Source organism: Rosa chinensis, chromosome 2 (assembly GCF_002994745.2).
Source record: "Rosa chinensis cultivar Old Blush chromosome 2, RchiOBHm-V2, whole genome shotgun sequence".
Classification (NCBI taxonomy): Eukaryota; Viridiplantae; Streptophyta; class Magnoliopsida; order Rosales; family Rosaceae; genus Rosa; species Rosa chinensis.
In genome coordinates this window covers 71,157,817-71,180,778 of record NC_037089.1, presented here as the reverse complement: position 1 = coordinate 71,180,778, position 22,962 = coordinate 71,157,817, and the positions used below count along the sequence as shown (strand labels likewise).

The window sequence follows — 22,962 nt, the reverse complement described above, 5'->3', positions numbered from 1 at the left end:
TGGAACCTCATACCATACCAACGAAGAAGAAGCCAAACCCAAGTTTGCCATTCTGTCTGCAACAGTATTCCCTTCACGGAGAACATGAGAGCAATAAAAGGACATGGATCGGATGCATGATAAGCAATTTAACCATGCAATATGAAGAGGCCATGGTGGAGAGAAGGAAGAAGAGGTAATGCATGCAAGAATACTAGTAGAATCACTCTCAAGCCAAATATAGCGCCAACCAAACTAAAAAGCATAGTCAATCCCAAGAATAACTCCCATTGATTCGGCGAAGAAGGCAGTTTGGTTACCTAGCCCACGACAGAAACCACCAATGTAATGACCATTACTATCTCTAAACACACCACCACAAGCTGCAGGCCCAGGATTACCCTTAGCCAAGCCATCAGTATTAAGTTTAACCCATGGAGGGATTGGGGGATGCCATAGAAACAATCTTGAAGCAGTGTGAGACCTTGAGGTAGGCTGAATACCCAACCCAATCAATAAATTATTATCTACAATACCACTTGAGTAACCAGGCATGTGGGGAGCAGCGAAACGAAGCCAAGCTTTAGTGGACCGGAAAACTCTCATAAGAGAAGGAGGTTTTCATCAAAGCGTAGCCTATTGCATGTCTTCCATATAGCTATTAATACATAAAGACAGCCACCAATCCAAAGATTCTTCAGTTGAGGAGAAAAAGGCTTACATGTGATTGAGAAGTTGATTACAATTTGATTGTACAACGTCCAGAATGCATTATGGAGCCTTATCAATCCAAACTGATATACTTATCATCAAAAGCTATACTAGCTAGCTATACAGTACATAACAATCTTAATCAAACTTGAATACCAAATAACGTTGTGCTAGTTTTATTGACCTCAGTTGTAAACTCCTAGCTTCTTCTCATAGTAGGACTTGATTCACCAAGTAGTCCAAGTTTGTGGATGAAGAACCATGTGGACCAGTGGATTCTTCTGCAAGTTTCTTCCACTCCATGGCCTTGTTTCTCATTCTCTTACCCTTCTCTCCTTCCATCACCTCTTTAACAAGCTTCTCTACTTCGTCTCTCTTCACATCATTACTGATGATCTCAATGCCAATGCCCCATTTCTTGCAAGCAGACCAAGTATTTGTTTGTTGGTCCGAGAAGAATGGCCAACAGAGCATAGGCACTCCTGCACACACACTCTCAATGATTGAATTCCAACCGCTGTGTGTTAGAAACCCTCCAACAGCTGGGTGGTTAAGCACTTGCTCTTGTGGGCACCAACTTGCTATTAGACCTCTTTGTTTGGTTTCTGCCACAAACTCCGGTGGCAAAATGGCTGGTTCACCAGCAACCAAATCAGGTCTAATCACCCAAAAGAAGGGAAGCTTGGTATTTGCAAGTCCCCAAGCAAACTCTATAAGAGTTTTTGATGTCATGATCATTATACTGCCGAAGTTCACATAAATAACTGAATTTGGTGCCTTGGAGTTGAGCCACTGGAGGCACTCAGTTTCTTCTTTCCATAGACTGTATCCAATAGGGTCCAAAGGGTGTTTTGGTATGCGATTGAGGAGTGATTGGAGAGGGCCAATGGCATAAACACGTGAATGAAGCATAGAAGAGAGAGCTTCCACAACATCTTCTTCCAACGCATCGAATGTATGAAGAACAACGGCTTCAGCTTTACCAAGTCCTTCAATTACTTCAAGGACTAAGTTCCAGACGCTGTCATCAGGATTTGTGACTTGAAAGTTGGTGGGGAGATCCCTTAACCGGATATCCTTCATTCCTGGAATCCAATCTATGACCTTGTCCAAATACCCGTTTGTCAAACAGCTCTCATCTACATGTTTTTTTTTTAAATAAAAAAATAAAAAAAATAAAAATAAAAACTAGCAAATTAGTCAAGGCATAGATGTTATTCACACTCTTAGAATGTCGTCATGCACTACACGGCAACGAATGTTATCAAATATTTTGTTGTTTAAAACACTCGTAAAATAACCATGAAGTTAATACGAAGGCCAATAAGCTAGTAATAACTATTTCTCACCTTTGAGTGGTGCGAGTCCTTTTTCCATCAAAGTGGGGAAGTGTGCATAGGCCATGATGCTGCTTGCACTCATTGTAAAGAAGAGTGTGACAGGAATTTGATGTTTTTCTGCTGCTGTAAGGACATAGGCATTCCAACCATCTGAAACGATGCGAGTCACCGGAGGATAAGTGTTTGAAGTACTTGCCAAGTCCTTGAATTTTGTGAGGAGGCCATGAAACGGAGCCAAGAAGTTTTTCCTCAAAGACTCGCAAAGCAAACTGACGTCTTGCGATGCATCTTCATCCGAAATCGGAAGGCCATCTGGAATGGTTTCAAACCGGAAATCGGGCAATCCATCGAGGGAGTTGGGTCCGAGAGATTTAAGAAATCTTTTGTGGTTGAACTCTGTGTTGACAAAGGTTATATGGAAACCTCGGTGGTGGAGGAGTTTTGCTAGCTTGAGCATTGCCTTTATATGACTTTGAAATGGGAGTGTAACACAAACAACATGAGGCTTTTTAGCTACTTCCTCAGAACCCATCTTAGACTGTGTATATGAGTGTGTTCAACACTGGAAAGATGCAGGTTTTATAGTGATCAATATAAGAACAGCGTAAGGCTGAGTCACTAATGACATGTTTCCTGCATCAATAATTCAATATATGGCTTTCGCAGTGGGGTTTCCGGCTGTTAATGCATTTAGCTAAGAAATCTGTAGTAGGTCGGCCCAATTCTTGAAGATGCTCTAGAGATTTCGAATGGACAGATACAGATGATGAAAACACATGGTTAAGTCGGACCAATATTTATATTAAAAAAAAAGTACGTAGGGCACCAATTAGTAAAGACGAGAAATGTCAGAAAACGATGGAAGTGATGAATTCATAATTTATTTGGTGGCAAGTTCTGATGCATACGGATAGCAATTTCGAATGCGCTGTGAAATTTCTAGCCACTCAGGTCACGTAACGGCAGGGGAAAACGTCGTCTTCCATACAAGTTGCCCTCGAAGCATTCCAGACTTGCCGAATGCGCTGTGAAATTTCTAGCCACTCAGGTCACGTAACGGCAGGGGAAAACGTCGTCTTCCATACAAGTTGCCCTCGAAGCATTCCAGACTTGCCCTATAAACTTTATATTGGAATGAGAATGATTTAGGTAGTACAGTCTCCGATCGGAGCAAGTAGAGCTCGCCTGGTTCCCTAGTCGATTCGGGTTTTTTTTTTTTTTCCCCTTGTCTTAAACGTGAAAAGGCAGCAAAGCAGGAAGCCAGGAACGTACACTGTAAATTAATATTGATGTATATATGGATATATGTGTTATGCTCAAGATTAAGAATACGAACTCACTCATGCATAGGGAATGAAGATTGTGGAACTTAATACAAACCTGGTGTAGATATGGTCGAATCTTGGTGCTTCTCCTCTGAGCTATCCCTTAGGCTGTCTCTAATGGGCAGATAACAATGTATGCTTGATAATAGCTAGAGCAGGGACCAAGTACTTAAGTAGGCAAACAAAACTAGCCACCTTCCCATAAAGGTTTGCTAGTCCTAATTGCAATAGGGATATCAATCCTGGTTCAAATACAGAAGAGTTTACTAATGATACAAAGCATGGCCATTACATAAATTTGTATCCTCAATGCAGGAGGAATTAAACTAGAATAGCACAACTCTGTCCGATTACTTTTTTTGCAAGTAGAGTAGCAAGTTATTGCATTCCTAATCGAGATTGATAAGTCCACAAATTCTTACATACACATGTTATTAAAAGAAGATCATGCCAATACAAAAACGGATTGGACCTTGGAACAAAGGCATTCTCGATTCTCTTAGCACTAAGACGTGACAGAGAGTGTGGATTGGAACACGAGACGTACGGCTAGGTATTTTCTCTATATAGTTGAACCAAAAAACCTTACAAACTGCATCAGTAATCGCCAACAAAGTGCATCTTGTGGCTAACACATATTATACTCTTGTCCAGTGAGTAGACATGTATTACACTGTGTATCTTTTTCTTTGATGAAAGAGGTTTATTTCTCAATCTTTCAAAATCATCCTTGAATTGGATTCCTTGTCCTTGACCTCTGATCTAAATAAATAGGAGGTTGACATTTCAGTAGAAAGTGTCTTAATTGAGGAGGTGAAGACAATGTTGCACCCCTTTCCTTTAGTAGTTTGTACCTATTGCCCAATATACATGTTAGCTAGCAATGCGCTTTTGTTTCCTACATTTCAAGTTTAGTAGAGGAATTAAGTGTCACAATGACTCTCCTATGTACTTTTTGCTTATGTATGTATCTAAGTGTTTCAATCAATATATTTCTTGAGCGGTGCCAGGAAAGAAATCTTGATAAAAGCAATAAGTGATTCAAACGGTTCCAAATTATGTGATGAATTGTTATATGTTGCCTCTTGGTTTATGTGATGATTTGCATCAGTTGTGTGTCGAATATTGGTGGGGTGGTTCTGAGGAGAAAAACAAGATTCATTAGAGGTCATGGGAACGTTTATGTGTTCCAAAGCAGGAGGGTGGAATGGGTTTTAAAAATTTACATTGGTTTGACCTTGCAATGCTGGCTAAACAGGGTTGGTGTTTAATACAAAATGGGTTAAATTCTGTTTAGTCCCTGTACTTTGCCTCTCTCGTCGTTTCAGTCCCTGACATTCTAATTTAATCTAAAAACTCTCTGACCTCACAATTTCCCTCCAATAGGTCCCAGCGGCGTCAAATTAGGAGTTGCTTGGGTGAAATGTCCAATATACCCTTCTGTTATTTCTTTTTTCTTTTTTTTCCTTTTTAATTTTTTTTTCTTTTTAATTTTTTTTTTCTTTTTTCTTTTTTCTTTTTCCTTTTTAATTTCTTTTTTCCTTTTTTTATTTTTCTTTTTTCCTTTTTTATTTTTCTTTTTCCTTTTTCCAATTTAATTTCTTTTTTCCTTTTTTCTTCTTAATTTCTTTTTTCCTTTTTTTTTCTTTTTTTTCTTTTTCCTTTTTAATGACCATCGTATTCTGCTGCATCAGTAGCGCCACGTTAGCGAACCAATCCATATCGACCAGAAACCCCAATTCTTGTTCTCCACGTCAGTGACCATTTTTCTTTTCCATCACTATTCTTCTTCTTCACTTTTGGTTTTTGTCAACTTGGCCATCAAAAACCACCATTTCAACCAAACCCAAAATCCAAATCACCATTTTGAGCAAGACCTAAAAACCTCAGAGTCTGAAAAAATGGTAGTTTTCAGTGAAAAGTTAAAAAATGGTAATTTTCAGTGAAAAGTTTCCAAATTGAGACTTGATGTGGAGAGAGAAAATGGGATTTGAATGGGAGAGAGAGAGAAGTAAGCTGTGAAAACAAGAGAGGAGTGGTTTAGCGGCGAATTTCCGAGCTGATTGGGAAACAGATGGGTTGTGGAGTTCGATCGGAATGAGATTGGTGGGTTGAGGAAGGAGAAAGTAGGCAGAACGAAAAAGAAAAAAAAAACTTAAAAAGGAAAAAAATTAAAAAGGAACAATAAAAAAAGAAGAAAAAGAAAAAAAGAAATTAAAAAGGAAAAAAGAAATTAAAAAGGAAAAAGGAAAAAAAAGAAAAAAAGAAATTAAAAAGGAAAAAGAAAAAATGAAAAAAAGAAATTAAAAAGAAAAAAGGAAAAAGAAATAACATAGGGGTATATTGGACATTTCACCTAAGACCAATTCCTAATTTCCCGTGGAAATGACCTATTGGAGGGAAATTGAGAGGTCAGGGAGTTTTTAAATTAAATTAGAATGTCAGAGACTGAAACGATGAGAGAGGCAAAGTACAGGAACTAAACAGAATTTATCCCATACAAAATCATGATTCTTTAATTGTTCAAATGCATCAAGCATTATATTATCCTGAGGGTGATTTCACTAAGTCACAGTCCCCTTCTTTTGCTTGGCGTAGTATCCTGGAAGCAAGAGAAGTCTTGGTACGGGGTTTGAGATGGCAGGTGGGGAATGGAGAAAATTGCAATATGCATGGAAGGATAGATGGATTCCAGATGTTTATCCTCATTTCCCTTCTTCACCTTCAAGTAGGGATGCTCCTCGATTTGTTTCTGAATTGATTGATCTGCTAACTAGAAAATGGGATCAAGAGAAGTTGGAGAGTTTTTTGCACCGGTGAATGTGGATCTTACTCTTGCTACCCCCTTAAGTAGTAGAGATTCAGTGGATCATCTTAAGATGAGATCAAGAGAAGTTGGAGAGGTATTTTGCACTGGTGAATGTGGATCTTATTCTTGATATCAACTTAAGTAGTAGAGCATTAGTGGATGGTTAAATCTGGCATTGTCACAAAAAAAAGATTTTTTAGTACAAATAGTGCATACTATGTTGTTAAAGACATTGCATTGGGACTAGTCTTAGCCTCCACATCAACTTTGGATCCTTACACAGGCCTTTGGATTGCCACCTGGAACTCTAAAGTTCCTAGTAAAGTAGCATTGCATGCTTGGAGAACATGTACTAGTATCTTGCCTACAAGAGAAGGTTTGAGTAAGAAGGGTTATGTGGGAGACATGAACTGCTTGTTGTGTAATCATGTACGTGAAGATGGATAGCACTTATTTGTGCACTGTACGTACGCTCAAGGGACTTAGGCAGCAACTTGTTTAACACATGCTACTGGAGCTACAAATGTGCAGGATCATTTGCTTGATATATCTCAAAGTATACAAAGGAAAAATTTATGCAAGTACTTATGGTCTATATGGAAACAAGGAATTCTCAATTATGGGAGGACAAAAAACAGAGACCAACTGAGACAGCTATGTTAAGCTTGAGTTGGTATAATGACTTCAAGAAGGCTAATAGTAGTGAGGCTACTCAGTAATGACAAGTCATGCATTGGGCTAAACCAGAGTAAGAATGGTTCAAGTGTAACAGTGATGGTGCTTACATTGCAAGCTCTAGTAGAGAAGGTTGTGGTATGGTTATAAGGGATGAGAGAGGTGATTTCGTTATGGGGGCTATCAAACCTTGCTTGCAATCGATGTCACCTTTCCATGCGAAATTGATGGCTCTCTTTGAAGGAATGAAGTTGGCTGAAACTTTGAATTATTGCGAAGTTATATTTAAGACAGATTGTTTATTGTTATTGCACGCTTTGAATCAAAGTGCAACTGACTTACCAAGCTTGGGTCTTATACTTAATTAGGTGGAAGACATTATGACTAGACATCCAGATACTCAGCATGAAACTAATAGAATAACTCACGTACTTACAAATCATGTTCTACTTTCTTATGAGAGTCAAATTTGTAACTGCTCCCAAAATGATAGGGGATGTTGTTCTAAACGATTGTAATAGTTAATTTTTTTCAATGAATTTATATATCATAAAGAAACATAGAAGGACTTTGTAGTTTACAAAGTGACCTTGAGAGGTGAACCTAGGGTTCACGTGGTGGTGACGGCAACCTTCTGGTCCCCTGACCAAGCAACGGTGGTGAGAAGACTACGACGTGACTCGTGTGTTGTTTTCTCGACCTAATGTAGCTTGACAGAAAGGTTGAAGCGATGTCCAAGGCTCTGATCGCGGCTATAGGCTGTTATAGGTATGGATCCGAGTGCGTAGTTCTGCGGGTGGTTCTCTCTTAGGTTGGGCATCGAAGGATCCTGTAGCGATTGCGTCGGAGGTTTCTGGTTCCAAAGAGGGCGACTGTTGGCTTTTGCTGCTGATCGAGGTTGATTGAGCCCAAGTCAGGGTTGGGGTTTTTTGTCCACTATGATAGTAGAAGAGCGCGGTCATCCGCCAAAGTAGTGACGGGCGGCTGCTCTTAATGGTCGGTGTAAGCGGATCTAAGGGTTGGGGTAGGGATGGTGGGCTTCAGGCCTTGGGCTTCAGCTAGCCTGGGTTGCAGCACTGTAACCTAGTTGGGCTAGCCCACTTTTTTTTTTCTCTTTTTCTTAGATCAGGCTTGAGTTAGGCTATTGAGGAGCAGCTCAAAAAGTCCAGTTAAATTTTTTCCCTACTGCCCTCGATTATATCTATTTGCTGGTTGATGAGTGGCGCTGTACACCATGAAGGTTTTAGGCGTCAACGCTTGTCAAGACAGTGGCTCTGATTTAGGGCTGAGTTTTTCTATTAGAACCTCTAAATTTACTCACTTGACCTCCCATGCTTTTTACACCTCCTATCAAATTTTCAAATACTAAATTTACTCACTAAACCTCACTGAATTTCCTCAAATAACCTCACTCATATAAGTTGCAAACAAACTATTATCTTTAAAAAAAAAACTTAGTTAATTCAATGATTAATTACTCTATAAATCTTAATTACATATCCATTCCTTAATCAGACAACATAAATATTTTTTTCAATAAAAAAATTAAACACAAGGTATTGAGTTTTAAAAATTAATTTCTAATCAACAAGAAAATAACATGAACTATTTTATGGTTTTTTTTTAAACTTTTTTTTGTCTGTTTTAGCTCTGCAAAAAAAATGAATTAATCATTTTTTCTTAATGTTTATTTTATGTACCTCATGATTAATTATTTAAATTTTTTTTTTTAATTGCTAGCTCATTTTTTGTTTTTGGTTTTTTGCAAATATAAAGGATAAACTTAGATTTATGTCATAATATGATTTGTTTTGTTTTCCCTCACCAATATGTGTTCAATATGTATATCATACATTTTTATGTCGCATAATCATAGTTTTAATTCTTATTAAATATATATATATATATATATATATATATATATATATATGAATGCTTTAATAAGTATGTAGTGAAATTGGAAAATGAAAATAGATAAGGAAAATAATAAATGCAATCTAATATTATTGAATTGGAAAGTCTATAGAAAATTAATGTAATATTTTTTGGTATAATTATTGTCCTTAATAGTCATTTTATAGTAGGTTATATATGTCATTTAATAATTCATAATAGAGTGATGTCAAGTGAGCAAATTTGGAGATCCTGATAGCAACACTTTTTTTTTTTTTAAAAAGGGGTTTGGAACCCAGCCTAACTGGGAGACTCAACCCCACGCCCGATAATATTATTAGTAGATAACATAGAGTACAACGGGGAGGACATAACACCTAAGCCCCGGGTAGAAATACAATTATCCTCGTAGAGCACATCTTGAATAATAACAGGAGCCTCCTCTAACCATAGTTCATCAATATTACTAAAACTAGCAAGGTAAGCCAGCCTATAGGCTACACCGTTTGCTTCCCGATACACATGGCGAAAGTGAACAAAAGAAAAGTCATGAACATACCGCTTGCAATCATCCACTATCCTGCCAATAAGTGAGAAATCTTGTTCAATGGTAGTAACAGTAGTAATAAGAGCCATACAATCACTCTCCACTTCGATCTCATCCCAACCTTCAAGAATGGCAACAAGTAGACCTACATGGAGGGATTCAGCCTCCATATGTAGAGCAGAACAGGCATAAGGGAAGTGGCATGCCATGGCTGCAATGATAAATCAAAGGAAATTAATAAAGGAGAATCAGCTCTTAAAGAGTGAATCATTCTCTTAAAGACCCTATCAATGTCTTTATTTCCTTTTGTCTTAATTAGCTTGATTCTAGCTCTCTGATTTTGTAACTGTTACTATCATTGAATCACACATTCATTGTATATGGACCCAACTGTAATATAAATAGAAAAGCAATCTCAAGTTTGAGGTATGCAATCCAATTACAAAATCATTGTTTCACGGTATCACATCCCTAGTCTTATGACACAAATTTTTTTTCCTTCCTCCCATTCCCTTGTTACGATGACTACCTCCAGTTCTACTTCTAGTACTATTTCCTCTTCCATTTCCAGTCCCACTTCCACTACCATCACTTCCTCCAGCACCAATTCCAACACGACTCCATCCATTACCACTGCTCCTGCACAGGCCTGCTTGTCGCCATTCCTTGAAATTATCCCACCTACTTTTCTCCTCCACAAACTTCAACACCACATAACACTACTCTGCCAAATTCTCCTCCACATACCACTCCTTCTCTGCCAAATTCTCCTCCACACACTTCAACCCCAAATAACACTACACCTTTGCCAAATTCACCTACCCAAACTGCAGACCCTACAAACCCACCAACTCCAACGTCTCTTCCTTCTTCTTCCCCACATTCTCACCCACCTTCAAATGTCGTCTCTAGTCCATCCCCTTCTAACAATGCCCATATCGACCCTACCCCACCAGCGCCTCCTCCTCCACCTATAATACCACCTCATAATATGCTTACAAGAGGAAAGTGTGGTATACGAAAGCCAAATCCCAAATATATTGTTGTTGCTTCTGTTACGACATATCTCATTGAACCCAAGTCTTATAGTCAAGCAGTAAAGCGGCTTGCATGGCGTCATGCCATGGGTGATGAATTCAATGCCCTTCAGCAAGCTAGTACATGGACTCTTGTTCCACCCTCCTCTTCCATGAATATCTTACCCAATAAATGGGTTTTTCGGATCAAGCGGCATTCTGATGGTTCGATAGAGCTGTATAAAGTATGATTAGTGGCAAATGGTTTCCATCAACATGAAGGTGTTGATTATGGTGAGACTTTCAGTCCCGTTGCTAAGCATTCCACCATACGCCTTATTCTTGCCATTGCTGTCAATTTTGGATGGTCTGTTAAACAGTTAGATGTTCAAAACGCCTTTCTACATGGATTTCTCACTGAGGATGTATACATGAAACAACCTACTGGATTTGTTGATGCTCAGTTCCCTCAGTTTGTTTGCAAATTAAACCGATCATTATATGGCCTAAAACAGGCACCACGGGCATGGTTTTCTTGCTTCTTTTCATACCTTGAAGAACTTGGTTTTGTGTTTTCCATGGCTGACTCTTCCCTATTTGTCTACCATTCTGGAACTGTGATAATTTATTTATTAATCTATGTTGATGATATTCTGATCACAGGAAATAATTCATCTTCTATTGCTACACTTATTACTCATTTGGGCAAACTATTCTCTATGAGGATCTGCGCAATCTTCATTATTTTTTTGGTATTGAAGTTCAACGTTCTGCTGCTGGTCTCTCTCTCACTCAATCTAAATATGCTCTTGATCTCTTACACCGCACAGATATGATTAATGCCAAACCCTTTGCCACTCCAGCTGTTAGTGGTAAACTTTTGAGTATTCATGATGGTGATGCCTTATCTGATCCTACTGTTTTTCAAAGTGTTGTCGAAGCCCTTCAATACCTCACAATCACACATCCAGATATTTTCTTTGTTGTTAATCAAGTATGTCAATTTTTACATAAACCTACTAACACACATTGGGTTGCAGTGAAGCGTATTCTCAGGTACATCAAGAAAACTCACAATCATGGTCTCCTTTATAGGCCTGGTTCTCTCAATATAAATGCTTTCTCTGATGCGGACTATGCTGGAGATCCGGATGACCGAATATCTACCGGTGGCTCTTGCATCTATTTGGGTCCTAATCTAATCTCTTGGTCTTCTACGAAACAAGGAGGTGTCTCTCGATCAAGCACAGAAGCTGAATATCGTCAGCTAGCTTATACGGCAGCAACCATTTCATGGTTTAGACATCTATTCAAATACTTCAAATTGCCTCTCTCATGTCCCACTTTATGGTGTGACAATATCAGCGCTCTTTCTCTAGCATCTAATCCAGTATTTCACAGCCGTACTCTCCATGTAGAGGTAGATTATCACTATGTACGTGAAAAGGTGGTTCGTCGTGAGCTTACAGTTCGTTATCTCTGCACAACTGATATGATTGCAGATCTATTTATCAAAGGTTTGCCATCCGCTAGATTCTCTTCTCTAGTTCTCAAGCTTCCTATTCGTGCATGACCCGTCAGCTTGCGAGAAGGTGATAAATCAAAGGAAATTAATAATGGAGAATTAGCTCTTAAAGAGTGAATCATTCTCTTAAAGACCCTATCAATGTCTTTATTTCCTTTTGTCTTAATTAGCTTGATTCTAGCTCTCTGATTTTGTAACTGTTACTATCATTGAATCACACATTCATTGTATATGGACCTAACTGTAATATGAATAGAAAAGCAATCTCAAGTTTGAGGTATGCAATCCAATTACAAAATCATTGTCTTTCATGCAAGACACACTCCATCAGCATCACGTATCACTATTCCCACACCACCCACGCCACTGGCATTAATAAATGCTCCATCCATGTTAAGCTTAACTCGGCCCGTCAAAGCAACTGACCACTTCCCAGTCTCTTTCCTGTTATGCCTCACATGTGTAGGCCCCAATGCATGGGAAGGACGTGCACCATGAATTTCCTCCAACCACCTTACTGCCCAATTAAAGACATTCTGAGGGCTAAAACAAGAATTATTCCATAAAACATTATTACGTTCAGTCCATATAGCCCATAATAACACACAGAATAACTCAAGGAAAGGTCCAAAGAGATACTCAAAAGCAAACCTAACCTACTCATGGATGGAGAGATGCTGAAGGCTAGAAAAATTAAACTTGAAATTGCTGCACTTCCAAACCATTCGCACAATCTCACAATGCAAGTAGAGGTGCCTATCTTCAAACTTGTTATAGCACAAGATTGGGCAGCTGTACCAGTTTGGATAACGCCGTCTTTGTGGGTCAAGGACTTAAAAATCGATATTTTCGCCAAAATATCGGCGAAATTTTCGTTTTTTTGAGTTGGCGATATTATCTTCATATACCACCATTATTTCATGTGATATTTTCGAGATATCGCAATATTTATGGAAATTTCGGATATTTGGGTGAAACTCGCGAAATTTCCTCCTTTTTCTCGTGGCCCAACTTGAATTTCCTTAATTTTCTCGTGGCCTAACAGCCCAATTTGCCAAGTCAGATTGAAAATTCGAAAAAAAGAGGGCTGACAAGCTTGGGATTCGAACCTTGGTTGTGTAGGGAGAATACAATCAATGCAACCAATGCTGCTGGAAGAAGACTTCATCATTTACCAGTATCATTTTATATATATCCTTCTTCATTAATCTCCTCTGTTTTTATAATCATTTTTTCAATAGTTTGTTTTATTATGTTACTAATTAGAATTATTATTTTAGATACTTTGTATCCTAACAAACTATAATGAAATGTATTATATTTTGTATTAAGATTATAAATATTCATTAAAGTTAAATTTCAATAAATGTATGTACTCAATGTATATTTTATTCACTTTAAATTATACTAATGTATTATGTAATAATATTTGCCTAATATATATATATATATATATATATATATATATATTTGAAATAGAGTAGATTATTGATCAACTAGACATATCCTAAAGTTTAATTTAATTTTTTTATGTTTTTCTCCAAGTTTCCATAGATTTTGTCGAAATTTTATCGATATCGATATTTTCTCGAAATTTCCTTCGAAATTTCCATTTTTTAAATAGTCGATATTTCCTCGATCATCGGTATTTTAGTCATTGTTGTGGGTAATATCATCCCCTTCACCAATCTCCAAGTATGCATCTTAACTTTAGGAGGCACCTTTACTTTCCATAGCTTCTGCCAAAACTGATCCTTCTGACCCCAAGTAGTAGAAGAAGAGGACGATTGTTGGTACATGTGATAGTTTAACAACCTGGCTATGTGATAACCATTATTCACAATATATCTACCAAATTTGTCATAGTGCCAAATAAGCCTGTCTCGTGAAGAACCCATGCTCAATGGGATACGTGAAATCAGTTCCACCTCCTCGCACTAGTACAAAATCGAAAATAGATAATGGTTCCGCACCGTTGTCTGAAAAAATATATTTTCATTGTCTAGGTGAGTGTTGTCTTTTAACACTTCACTCCACAACAGTACTTCACTGATGTTGAACTTAATAAAGTACAACAGCTTTTATTCAAAAATCGTTATAGATATACTTAGCACATACTGTTAGCACTAAATAAACCATTGTGTATTAATCATTCAATAACTGTTTTCACTCAGATACCTATGCGGTAATATAATTAACACATCACTTTTGGCCTTCAACAACTTTCATACACAACGGTTGTTACCAAAAAAATGTTGACTTCGACAATTGTATACACCGGTTTTTAGTTGAAAAGTATTTTCCAACTTCATTAGACAACGGTTTCTCGTCAAAAACGTTGGCGTTGAGAAATTGTTACATCGGTTTCTAAATTGACAACGTTGTTGGTGATGATGAAGATAGTAAATTACAACGATTTCTAGAATAAATCCATTGTCTACTAGCCAGAGAGACGATGATTTTTTTCAACCATGATCTAACACATCAATTCAGGAAATTGAAATGAAATTGCAATATATATATATTAATATATAGAGAAGTACTCAAGTAATCACATTTACAATGCTTTCTCAATTGAAATTTTTTTAGTGAAGTTTGCAAAAAGTAAAAGAAACCTAAATAGTACTAGCTGTCATAAAGGTACTTAGCTCTCATATAAAGGAAAAGATAAATTTTACAACAAATTAAAGAAGTTTCACTAGGTACGTAGTTAAACCATAGAACTAAGGAGTCTAAAGATACTTCTCGCTAACGAATTATGCCCACTCATCACGAACTTCATCGATTTCTTCTTGAAGGTATGTGGTCTTCATAGTTCCTTCCCACTACGAAGAAAAAAGAAAAAGAAAATTATTAAACATTGGAGCATAAAACCATATGCAATTAGTCACCAGTCTGCTAAATAAAAAAAAAGTATTGTAAAATTCAATTGTGAATGCACACATCGGTCATGTAATTCACTAAAAATTGAATAGAAAGAACCTGTTCACATGCTAAATATAATGAATTACTTCTAAATATATAAATGAAACATAATGCAAAATACTCACACAAGATGCATTAATCATGCAATAGTTACCTAAAAAAACAATCAAGTCATGCCAGAAGTTACAATCTCAAACTGAAAACCTTGAAGCTAAACTAAATTTCTTTTAAGGACATAATGTAGCAAAATTGAGTACCAATCCAGGCCAAGCAACCAATTGAAGCTACCAAATGATCATGCCAGCAAATGCTGAATAACTTAAATAATGAATATACCTTAGCTAGTACACCTTGAATATCTTCAAGTTTGAAGCTGACTTGGAAGGCTCTCCGTGCCATATTATCATCCATATGCACCGAGTCAGAGTCAATCACAGGTTCATGTTCATCTACACTATCAGCTTCAGGTTTATGTGTATTACCAGGTCCACGTTTATGTGTACTATCAGCACGAGAGTCCAAGTTTGAAGCTGACTTGGAAGGTTATCCGTGCCATATCCAATTCTGATAGTTTGGTGTAATACCATAGCTAAACAAATGACCTTTGATAATTCCAATGCCAAAGTCTTTTGTATTTCCACACTCCCAACAAGGACAAGGAATTCTATTTTCATTTCTAGCATTTTCTACTGCAAACTTTAAGAATGCTTCAACCCCTAGTTCATACGCCCGTGATCTTCTATCCTCAAGCATCCATGACTTATCCATCTTAAAATTATTACAGAATAACAAGAGGGGTCCATTTACAAAACAATACTTCATCTTAAGAAAAAATAAACAACTAAATAGATAGATAGAAAAGTGTAACTCCTAACATATATAGATCAGCATGCATGTAGAGAAATCACATCATCAGTTTCTTTAATGATTTATGTCAATAAAGCAGAAGAGTCACATATTTGGACAAATACATATCAACATACATATCAAGCATAATTAAGAGAAATTTTAAATACACACCCCTAATCACTCAATACACATCCCTATTATTTTATATTTCAAATTAGATTTTGTAGGTATGTTAAATGACAAAAACAGACATCTATGCATTTTAGAAGAAAAAAAATAGTCATATTTTCCTTATATTATTCTATTTAAATATTTATGTATAAATAGTTTGATAAACACAAAAAATTTCTAAACATGGCCTCCCAATTTAATACAAGAATAAAGTTAGAAATTATCTAATTTAATTTTTCCTTAAATAAATTGTAATTAAATGAGGTTAGAAACCATAATATTTAGAACATATCACTAATTAACTCTATTTTTAAAACATATCACTTTACTCCCATTTTTTAGTTAATTTTATTTTTTGTTCTAAGAGTTATGATTAATCAATTTATTTTCTAATATAAAACATCACATGTGAAAAAACTTTGTAACTGTTAATTTGTTTGATCCCTCTAATGACAACTTTTTAGTTCCACTACGGTGGAGAAAATGAGAAACTACTGATATAGTTTGGTTGAATGTTCAACTCATAATTTTATACTTGATTAACATGGTGTTTGGTGGATGTGAGCTCAAATAACACAAAACCTATTTATATGCATCTATTTAAAGGGAACAATAATAAATGTTTATGGATTTCTCAATAACAAACACAAGTAATCAATATTGTTATTTACAAAACGTCAATATAATAGAATATACTAATCATATTAAATAGTAATCCTAATATAGTAAAAAAGTAGGATATATATTTCATGATTTTTTAGATTAAGGATATTTTAGGTACTTTGGGTTGTGTATTTAGTAAAATATTAGAATGAGAAATTAAATGGGTGGTGTATTAAGTATGGAATGTGTATTAAGTAATTAGGGGTGTGTATTTAAAACTTCTCCATAATTAAACAAACATATCGGGATAATTAAACACATATCAACATACATAGCAACAAACATATCAGGCATATTTAGATTTTACTACACAAACATAAGGAAAAAGTCAACACTAAAGGTAAGTTTACCTGAAGCAGAATCGAAGTAATCCAAATCTTTTTACCAACCAAGTAGCATCCCCAAATAGCAAACCCATCAGATTAAGAAATTGTACCTGCCCATGACGAAGTGAACTGATCAATTCCAAGAAAAAAAAAAATCTATTTCAATCCATGAAAATATTAAAGAAGAGTTTGTGGGCCGGCCATTAGAATTATTAGAGAGGTGTTTGATGCCTGCATTGCTATAGAAGTGTATTGAAAAAATAAAGGATTCGAATTAGAAGGAGCACAGAAAATAATCAAAGTAACACAAAGCTCTAGCTAGCTACTACAGATTTAACATATGCACCAGTTCCAAAAGTACAATATATATGGAGTTTTGGTTTCAGTTAAGATTAAAGAAAAATAACAACTCGATCAAACAAGAAAAGAAACAGATCATAACAAACAAATAAAGACAACAAAATTAGCACAAGCCAAAATACTGGAAAAATCTCTACTAACAACATACCAGCAGTAGCAGGTGGTATAAGCCTCTCACTCTAGCAAGCAAGGTAAAATAAAGCTAACGAAAGTCTTGACTCAAGCCTCTACCACAAAATAAAAATTGGAATACGACAGCAACAATTATCTGAGGACCATTGCTCTTATACCATTTGTAAAATCCCAGACCCAAAAAAACCAAGTTCAGTACAAAAGTCAAGTCAGTTATTACAAAAAGAACAACGAAAAGTAAAGAACAGAAGCACACAGTCCAAACCCTTCTAAACTCTCTCAAGGATCTGCAAATCAACCAAAATGGGTGATGAGCAAAACAAAAGCTCAGTGAGTAACTAAAAAGGTTTTTTTTTTAAAAAAGTCAAGTAAATCTGAATTTCAATTTACAAATGTACAAAAATTCAAGAATGCAACATATTGCTTTTCCAAGTATAAACACACGAATTCCACAAACAAGATCAACACGATGATCAAAAAAATTGTAGCAATAAGCTGCCACTGAAATTGAGGCTTTCACAAATGAATCAAATTCTCAATGACCAGTCTACTACAAATTCTCAGAAGAATAAAACTTTAAAAAATGAACAGAAAAAATACAGCTTTACAGAAACAATCAATATACCAAAGAAGAAGCACCAAAAGCTTATTTAAATTTTCAAAAGTAAAATCCCCAAGAAAAATAAACTGTACATGATTAAGGACTACAAGAACTACTAACATGAGATTCATGGCTGGAAACCTTGAAAACTAAATGAAACTAAAACTAAATAAGATCCATAAATATTGAAGATATTGGAACAGAAACCTTTTAAGAGATTGCAGAAATCATTGGGTTTAAGCTGTATATTTATATGCACAAATCTTAAGTGTTAAGGGAAAGGGCGATCGCAGCCTAATGCAATGAACAAAGGAAATTTCTACTACACAGCTACCTATACTACTAATGCTTTGCGAAACCCAGACCAGCTAATGTCATTGAAACTTGATGTCATTAGCAGTTACTACTCCAGCAAGATCATTTTTGCTCAAATACGATGGATAGGCTACCCAATGAATGAGATGGTACTACATGATGAAGCTACAAAGAATCATGATTCTAATTTCATAAGCCTGGTACTTTGTAGATAAACGATGTGTTCTTTGAATTCAGGCAGATAGCCATAGGTTATTACTGATAATCTAAAACCAAGGAATAGGAAAACACGATCTGTAAAACAATTTCCATCAAAGACCACTTATAAGGCTTGAATAAACACCGTTACTTCAACCACATGGATTGCTATTCCATTCTACTGAAACAGAGGTTACAACAACTAAATTAAGTATTGCAATAAACCCTAAAATAATTGCACAGATGGTAATCAAGAGATCCTTCTTTCAGCATAAGAGAATGCACCAAGAATGAAAAACACAATCCGTAGACAATTCAAAATGACAGAAGTTCTTGAATAAATTCAAAGTTTCGAGTTTAGTTTTGTTCCCTCAATCTATCACATTTCGTTTATCGTCAATGCAAAGTGGTTGAAAAAAGAAAGATTAAACCTGAATCTACATAGCCTAAGCAACTTATCTGTGTAATGCATTCATGATCAAGCAGCAAATAAAGTCTAAATAATGCTGCTGTCCTTTTAAATTTTGCATGCCTCCTGCACCACATCCATCTCATTACAACCATTAGAACCGTAAATCATGTATAAATGAGCATAGGATATAGGAATTAAATTCATGACACAACACAAGAAGGCAGTGTAGTTGACCATCCATGATCTACTGCTAGTATATTAGTTCACAATCATGACTACATTACCTTCATTATTACATATAGGTATTACTGATAAGCTGTTACATTTTTCCCTCTGAATTTGCTTCTTTGTTGACTCTTATTCTAGGATTACAAGCAGCAAATTGGATCTTTATACACATACCACTAATTGGACATAAAAAAACAAAGACATCAACTACTATTAACATCATTTCTAAGGGCCATTTCCAAAACATTCAGCATGCTTAGTGGAAGATCAACATCAAGAATAGACACGACTTAGGTCAAACAACTAAATTTTAATGTTTTTATTCAGAAGCTTTATAAACTAAAACAAAGGAATACCTTCTTTTATCAACAAGTAGGGGACTTCTGTTCTACCAAAAAATTAAAAGTAGATGACTTGAAATTGATATATGATCTTAATAACAAGGACATGTAATAGGATATGGAAAACCCTACCAAAAGAGAATTTTAGAAACAGATATTGAATAGATGTCAATAAACTTTTCTTTTCCTTGTTTTTGCCTAACAATTAAGAGAAATTTGTAAAAATAGCCACTTTTAGGACCTTAAATTGAATTATAACCCACCTTTAGAAAATAGTTGAATTCTAACCTTTTTAGCGTGTTAAAAGACATGAATACCCACAGTTCGGTTTTGTTCCAAACAGTTTCGACTACTTTTTTCTTTTTTCCTTTTGCTTGGCTCAAGAACATCATGATAGGTCGGGTCGAAGGAGGATCCGAGCGGCGGAGGGGTTCAAAGTTGCAGGTCGGGTCGCCGGAATCGGAAGGTACTTTGACTTTCTTCTTCAGTATGGTACGGGTACTGATTAGATGACGAACAAAACTTGTTCTTAGTATCTTAAGGTATGAGTTTCTGCTCAATCTTGTTCAGAAAAGAATCAAGGCAATTTGATTCTTTTATGGGTACCTGGAGTGTGTTATGGGTAATTGGTATGATGAACAAGGTTTCTGGGTAAGACTTAAGAGCACTTGCTTGATGTTCAAGCACAAGTTAGGAATGATCTGGGTTTGGTAAAAAAAGGATCAAGATCAGTTTATGCCACCGTACAATATTCGTCCAATTAGACATGAGGAATCACCACCTTCTCTGAGTATAAGCCACCAGCATGAAATTGAAGCAATTTCATCATCAAACACATCCACCACAGTCAAACTAGTCCCATCCACAGCTATATACCCTTATGGCACCACATACTTGAGTATTTCCTTCGTTGTCTTCACCTTGATCCACAGTGAATCCGGCTCGTCGGCAGCACCGCCCGCTCCAGATTGACCAGCGAACCCGGCTCGAGCTCCACCAGCGAGGTCTTTCTGCAACGTCTCCTGCACCAGACCGACGGTGAAATGAGAATCGTCGAATTTCGTGACGGTGAGGCAGGTGCCATTGACAGCGATGCTGTCTTCGAGGTGGACACCATCGAGCACGGTGGCCGCGCCGATTTTCATGTCGAATCCCGGCGGCGCCGAGCTGCTTGATTTTGCCCATTTCCTCGACGGCGCCGAGCTGCTTGATGCGTGAGGGGTGGTTTCGCGAAGAGCCGAAGAGATTTAGGGTGGAGGGTTTGGAAAGAGGGTTGAAGGTGAATCTAGCTTATGGTTTTGGTCTTTTGGAGGAGATACTGTAGAAGGTGTTTTGGGTTGCCATTGTCGGACCAGAGGAGCAGGTTTGAGGAGTTAGTGAGAGTGAAGTGAGAGAGAAACAAACTGCCTTTAGTGTAGGGTATTCATGTCTTTTAACACGCTAAAAAGGTTAGAATTCAACTATTTTCTAAATGTGGGTTATAATTCAATTTAAGGTCCTAAAAGTGGCTATTTTTACAAATTTCTCAACAATTAAGCCACTGCTACTAACTTGTTGATACATATATAGTCAAAATAAGTGATTCCAGAATCCTAAACTAACACATTGGCCTCCCCAAATCATAAACCCAGAAAGAATAAACTACATTAGGATATCAAGACACGGACAAAAGCCCATGGTAGCTAACATGATACCACTATTGCACTCAAGGCCAAACTTAATGTCCCAAGAACTCATTTCAGCTTAGTAGTCCAAAACCCAAGTTAAACTTACTATACATACTAAGACCTACCCCAACCAAGAGGACAATCAACCTCTACAAAATTCCAAGAACCAATAAAGTTCATTCTGATCGTCAATTAAAAGTTCCCGTAATAAGTCCATATCCCAACTCTTAGAATCAGGGTTAATCAAATCACTCACTCTAAGTTCCTCAGTGCTTGGCAGAACAACAGAAAATGGTGTAAAAGTATAGGGTCGTGGCAACCAGGGGTCATTCCAGAGTGAGATTGCGTCACCATCCCCCACCTGATATCGAACACCCCGATGGAGAAGATCACAGCCATAGATAATGCTCCTCCAAGTATATGAAGCTCCCTGAGGAACAGCAACGTGCATGAAATCTGTATGAGGAAAGTACCAGGCTTTGAGTAATTGAAACATAAGAGAGTCCGGGCGACACAACAAACGCCAGCCTTGTTTCGCCAGTAAGGCCTGGTTAAAAGAAATCATATTATGAAAGCCCATGCCACCCTTAGATTTTGGGATGCACAGGTTTTCCCAATTCATCCTATGGATCTTCTTTTCAGAAACACACTCTCCCCACCAGAATCTAGCCATCAATCGATGCATTTCCTCACACAAATAAATTGGAAGTTCAAAATAGCTCATAATGTAATTCGGAATAGCCTGTGCAACTGCCTCAATCAGAATTTCTTTACCAGCAGTGCTAAGCAATTTATCCCTCCAACCTTGTGTCCTCTTGCGAATCTTTTCATTCAAGTAACCAAAAGCCTCCTCCTTTGAATAGCTTACCTCAATAGGCAGTCCTAAATACTTGTCATGCTTCTCTACTCTTTGAACACCTAGTCCAGCCGCCAATTCATCTTGAAAATACAGAGGCACATTACGGCTGAAAGAGATGCAGCTTTTTTGAAAGTTAATTTGCTGCCCAGACAATTGTTCAAAATGAACAAGTATCTATTTGAGAGCCATGCATTCCTAGACTTCAGCTTTACAGAAGATGAAAGAGTTGTGAGCGAAAAAAAGGTGAGTAATGGAAGGTGCACCAGTACAAATACGAACTCCATGGATTAAACCCCTTGTCTCCGCCTGAACTATGAGCCTAGAAAGGAATTCCATATACAACAGGAACAAGTATGGTGAAATCGAATCTCCTTGTCGGAATCTCCGTGAAGGCTGCAAACAACCAAATGGCTCTCCATTCACCAGGAAAGAGTATGACACCGTCCGAATACAGTTCATAATCCAAGTAACCCACTTATTACAGAAACCCAGCTGCCGTAGCACCCCCTCTAAAAATGACCACTCCACTCTATCATAAGCTTTACTCATGTCCACTTTATGAGCACCATAACCCACATGACCACTTCTTCGACGCTTCAGAAAATGAGCAATTTCAAAAGCCATCAATGAGTTGTAGAAATCAATCTTCTAGGAACAAAAGCACCTTGAAATGGAGAAATTAAGTCTTCCAGCAGCAGAGGCTTGAGTCTATTGGCCAAGACCTTTGAGCCAATTTTGTAAATCACGTTGCAAAGGCTGATTGGGCGTAGATGACTCATATCCTTCGGCGACTTGACCTTAGGGGTAAGTGTGACTTGACTCATATCCTTCGGCGACTTGGCTCATAGCAACACTCTTTATTGCTGGATAAGGGTAGGAGTTTTTACTATTTGTTTTTTATTTTCTCTTTCTTTCTTTTTTTAGTTTAGTTTCGTTTTTGCTAACTCTGCTATATGTAGTCTGATTTGTGCATTGAGATGTAATCTGAGGGAATTTCAAATTCCTCTAACTTGACCGAGCGAAGTCGTTATATTTATCGAACCTAATTCCGTTCCCCTAAAAAAAATGAAAAAAAAAAATCTACCCTAAATCTAA

The 22,962-nt window shown here is 36.9% G+C and overlaps 1 protein-coding gene and 1 long non-coding RNA gene across 2 annotated transcripts; both read right to left on the bottom strand.

Annotated features, from left to right (window-relative positions):
• Positions 1 to 763: 763 nt before the first annotated feature.
• LOC112188694 (7-deoxyloganetin glucosyltransferase) lies at positions 764 to 2,646 on the bottom strand. The gene is made up of 2 exons (XM_024327865.2): positions 2,040 to 2,646; positions 764 to 1,829 (listed from the first exon to the last, which is right to left on the bottom strand). The coding sequence occupies exons 1-2, from the start codon at positions 2,560 to 2,562 to the stop codon at positions 901 to 903; spliced, it is 1,452 nt and encodes a 483-aa protein (XP_024183633.1). The 5' UTR covers positions 2,563 to 2,646; the 3' UTR covers positions 764 to 900.
• An 11,917-nt stretch (positions 2,647 to 14,563) lies between these two features.
• LOC112184137 lies at positions 14,564 to 16,893 on the bottom strand. The gene is made up of 3 exons (XR_002930017.2): positions 16,779 to 16,893; positions 15,082 to 15,513; positions 14,564 to 14,645 (listed from the first exon to the last, which is right to left on the bottom strand). It is a non-coding gene; the product is annotated as an uncharacterized LOC112184137 (long non-coding RNA).
• Positions 16,894 to 22,962: the final 6,069 nt, after the last annotated feature.

Coding starts and splice junctions, on each gene's coding strand:
- LOC112188694 (XM_024327865.2), bottom strand. CDS start 2,562: ATGGGTTCTGAGGAAGTAGCTAAAAAGCCTCATGTTGTTTGTGTTACA. Junction 1,830..2,039: donor AGGACTCGCACCACTCAAAG/GTGAGAAATAGT, acceptor AAAAACATGTAG/ATGAGAGCTGTTTGACAAAC.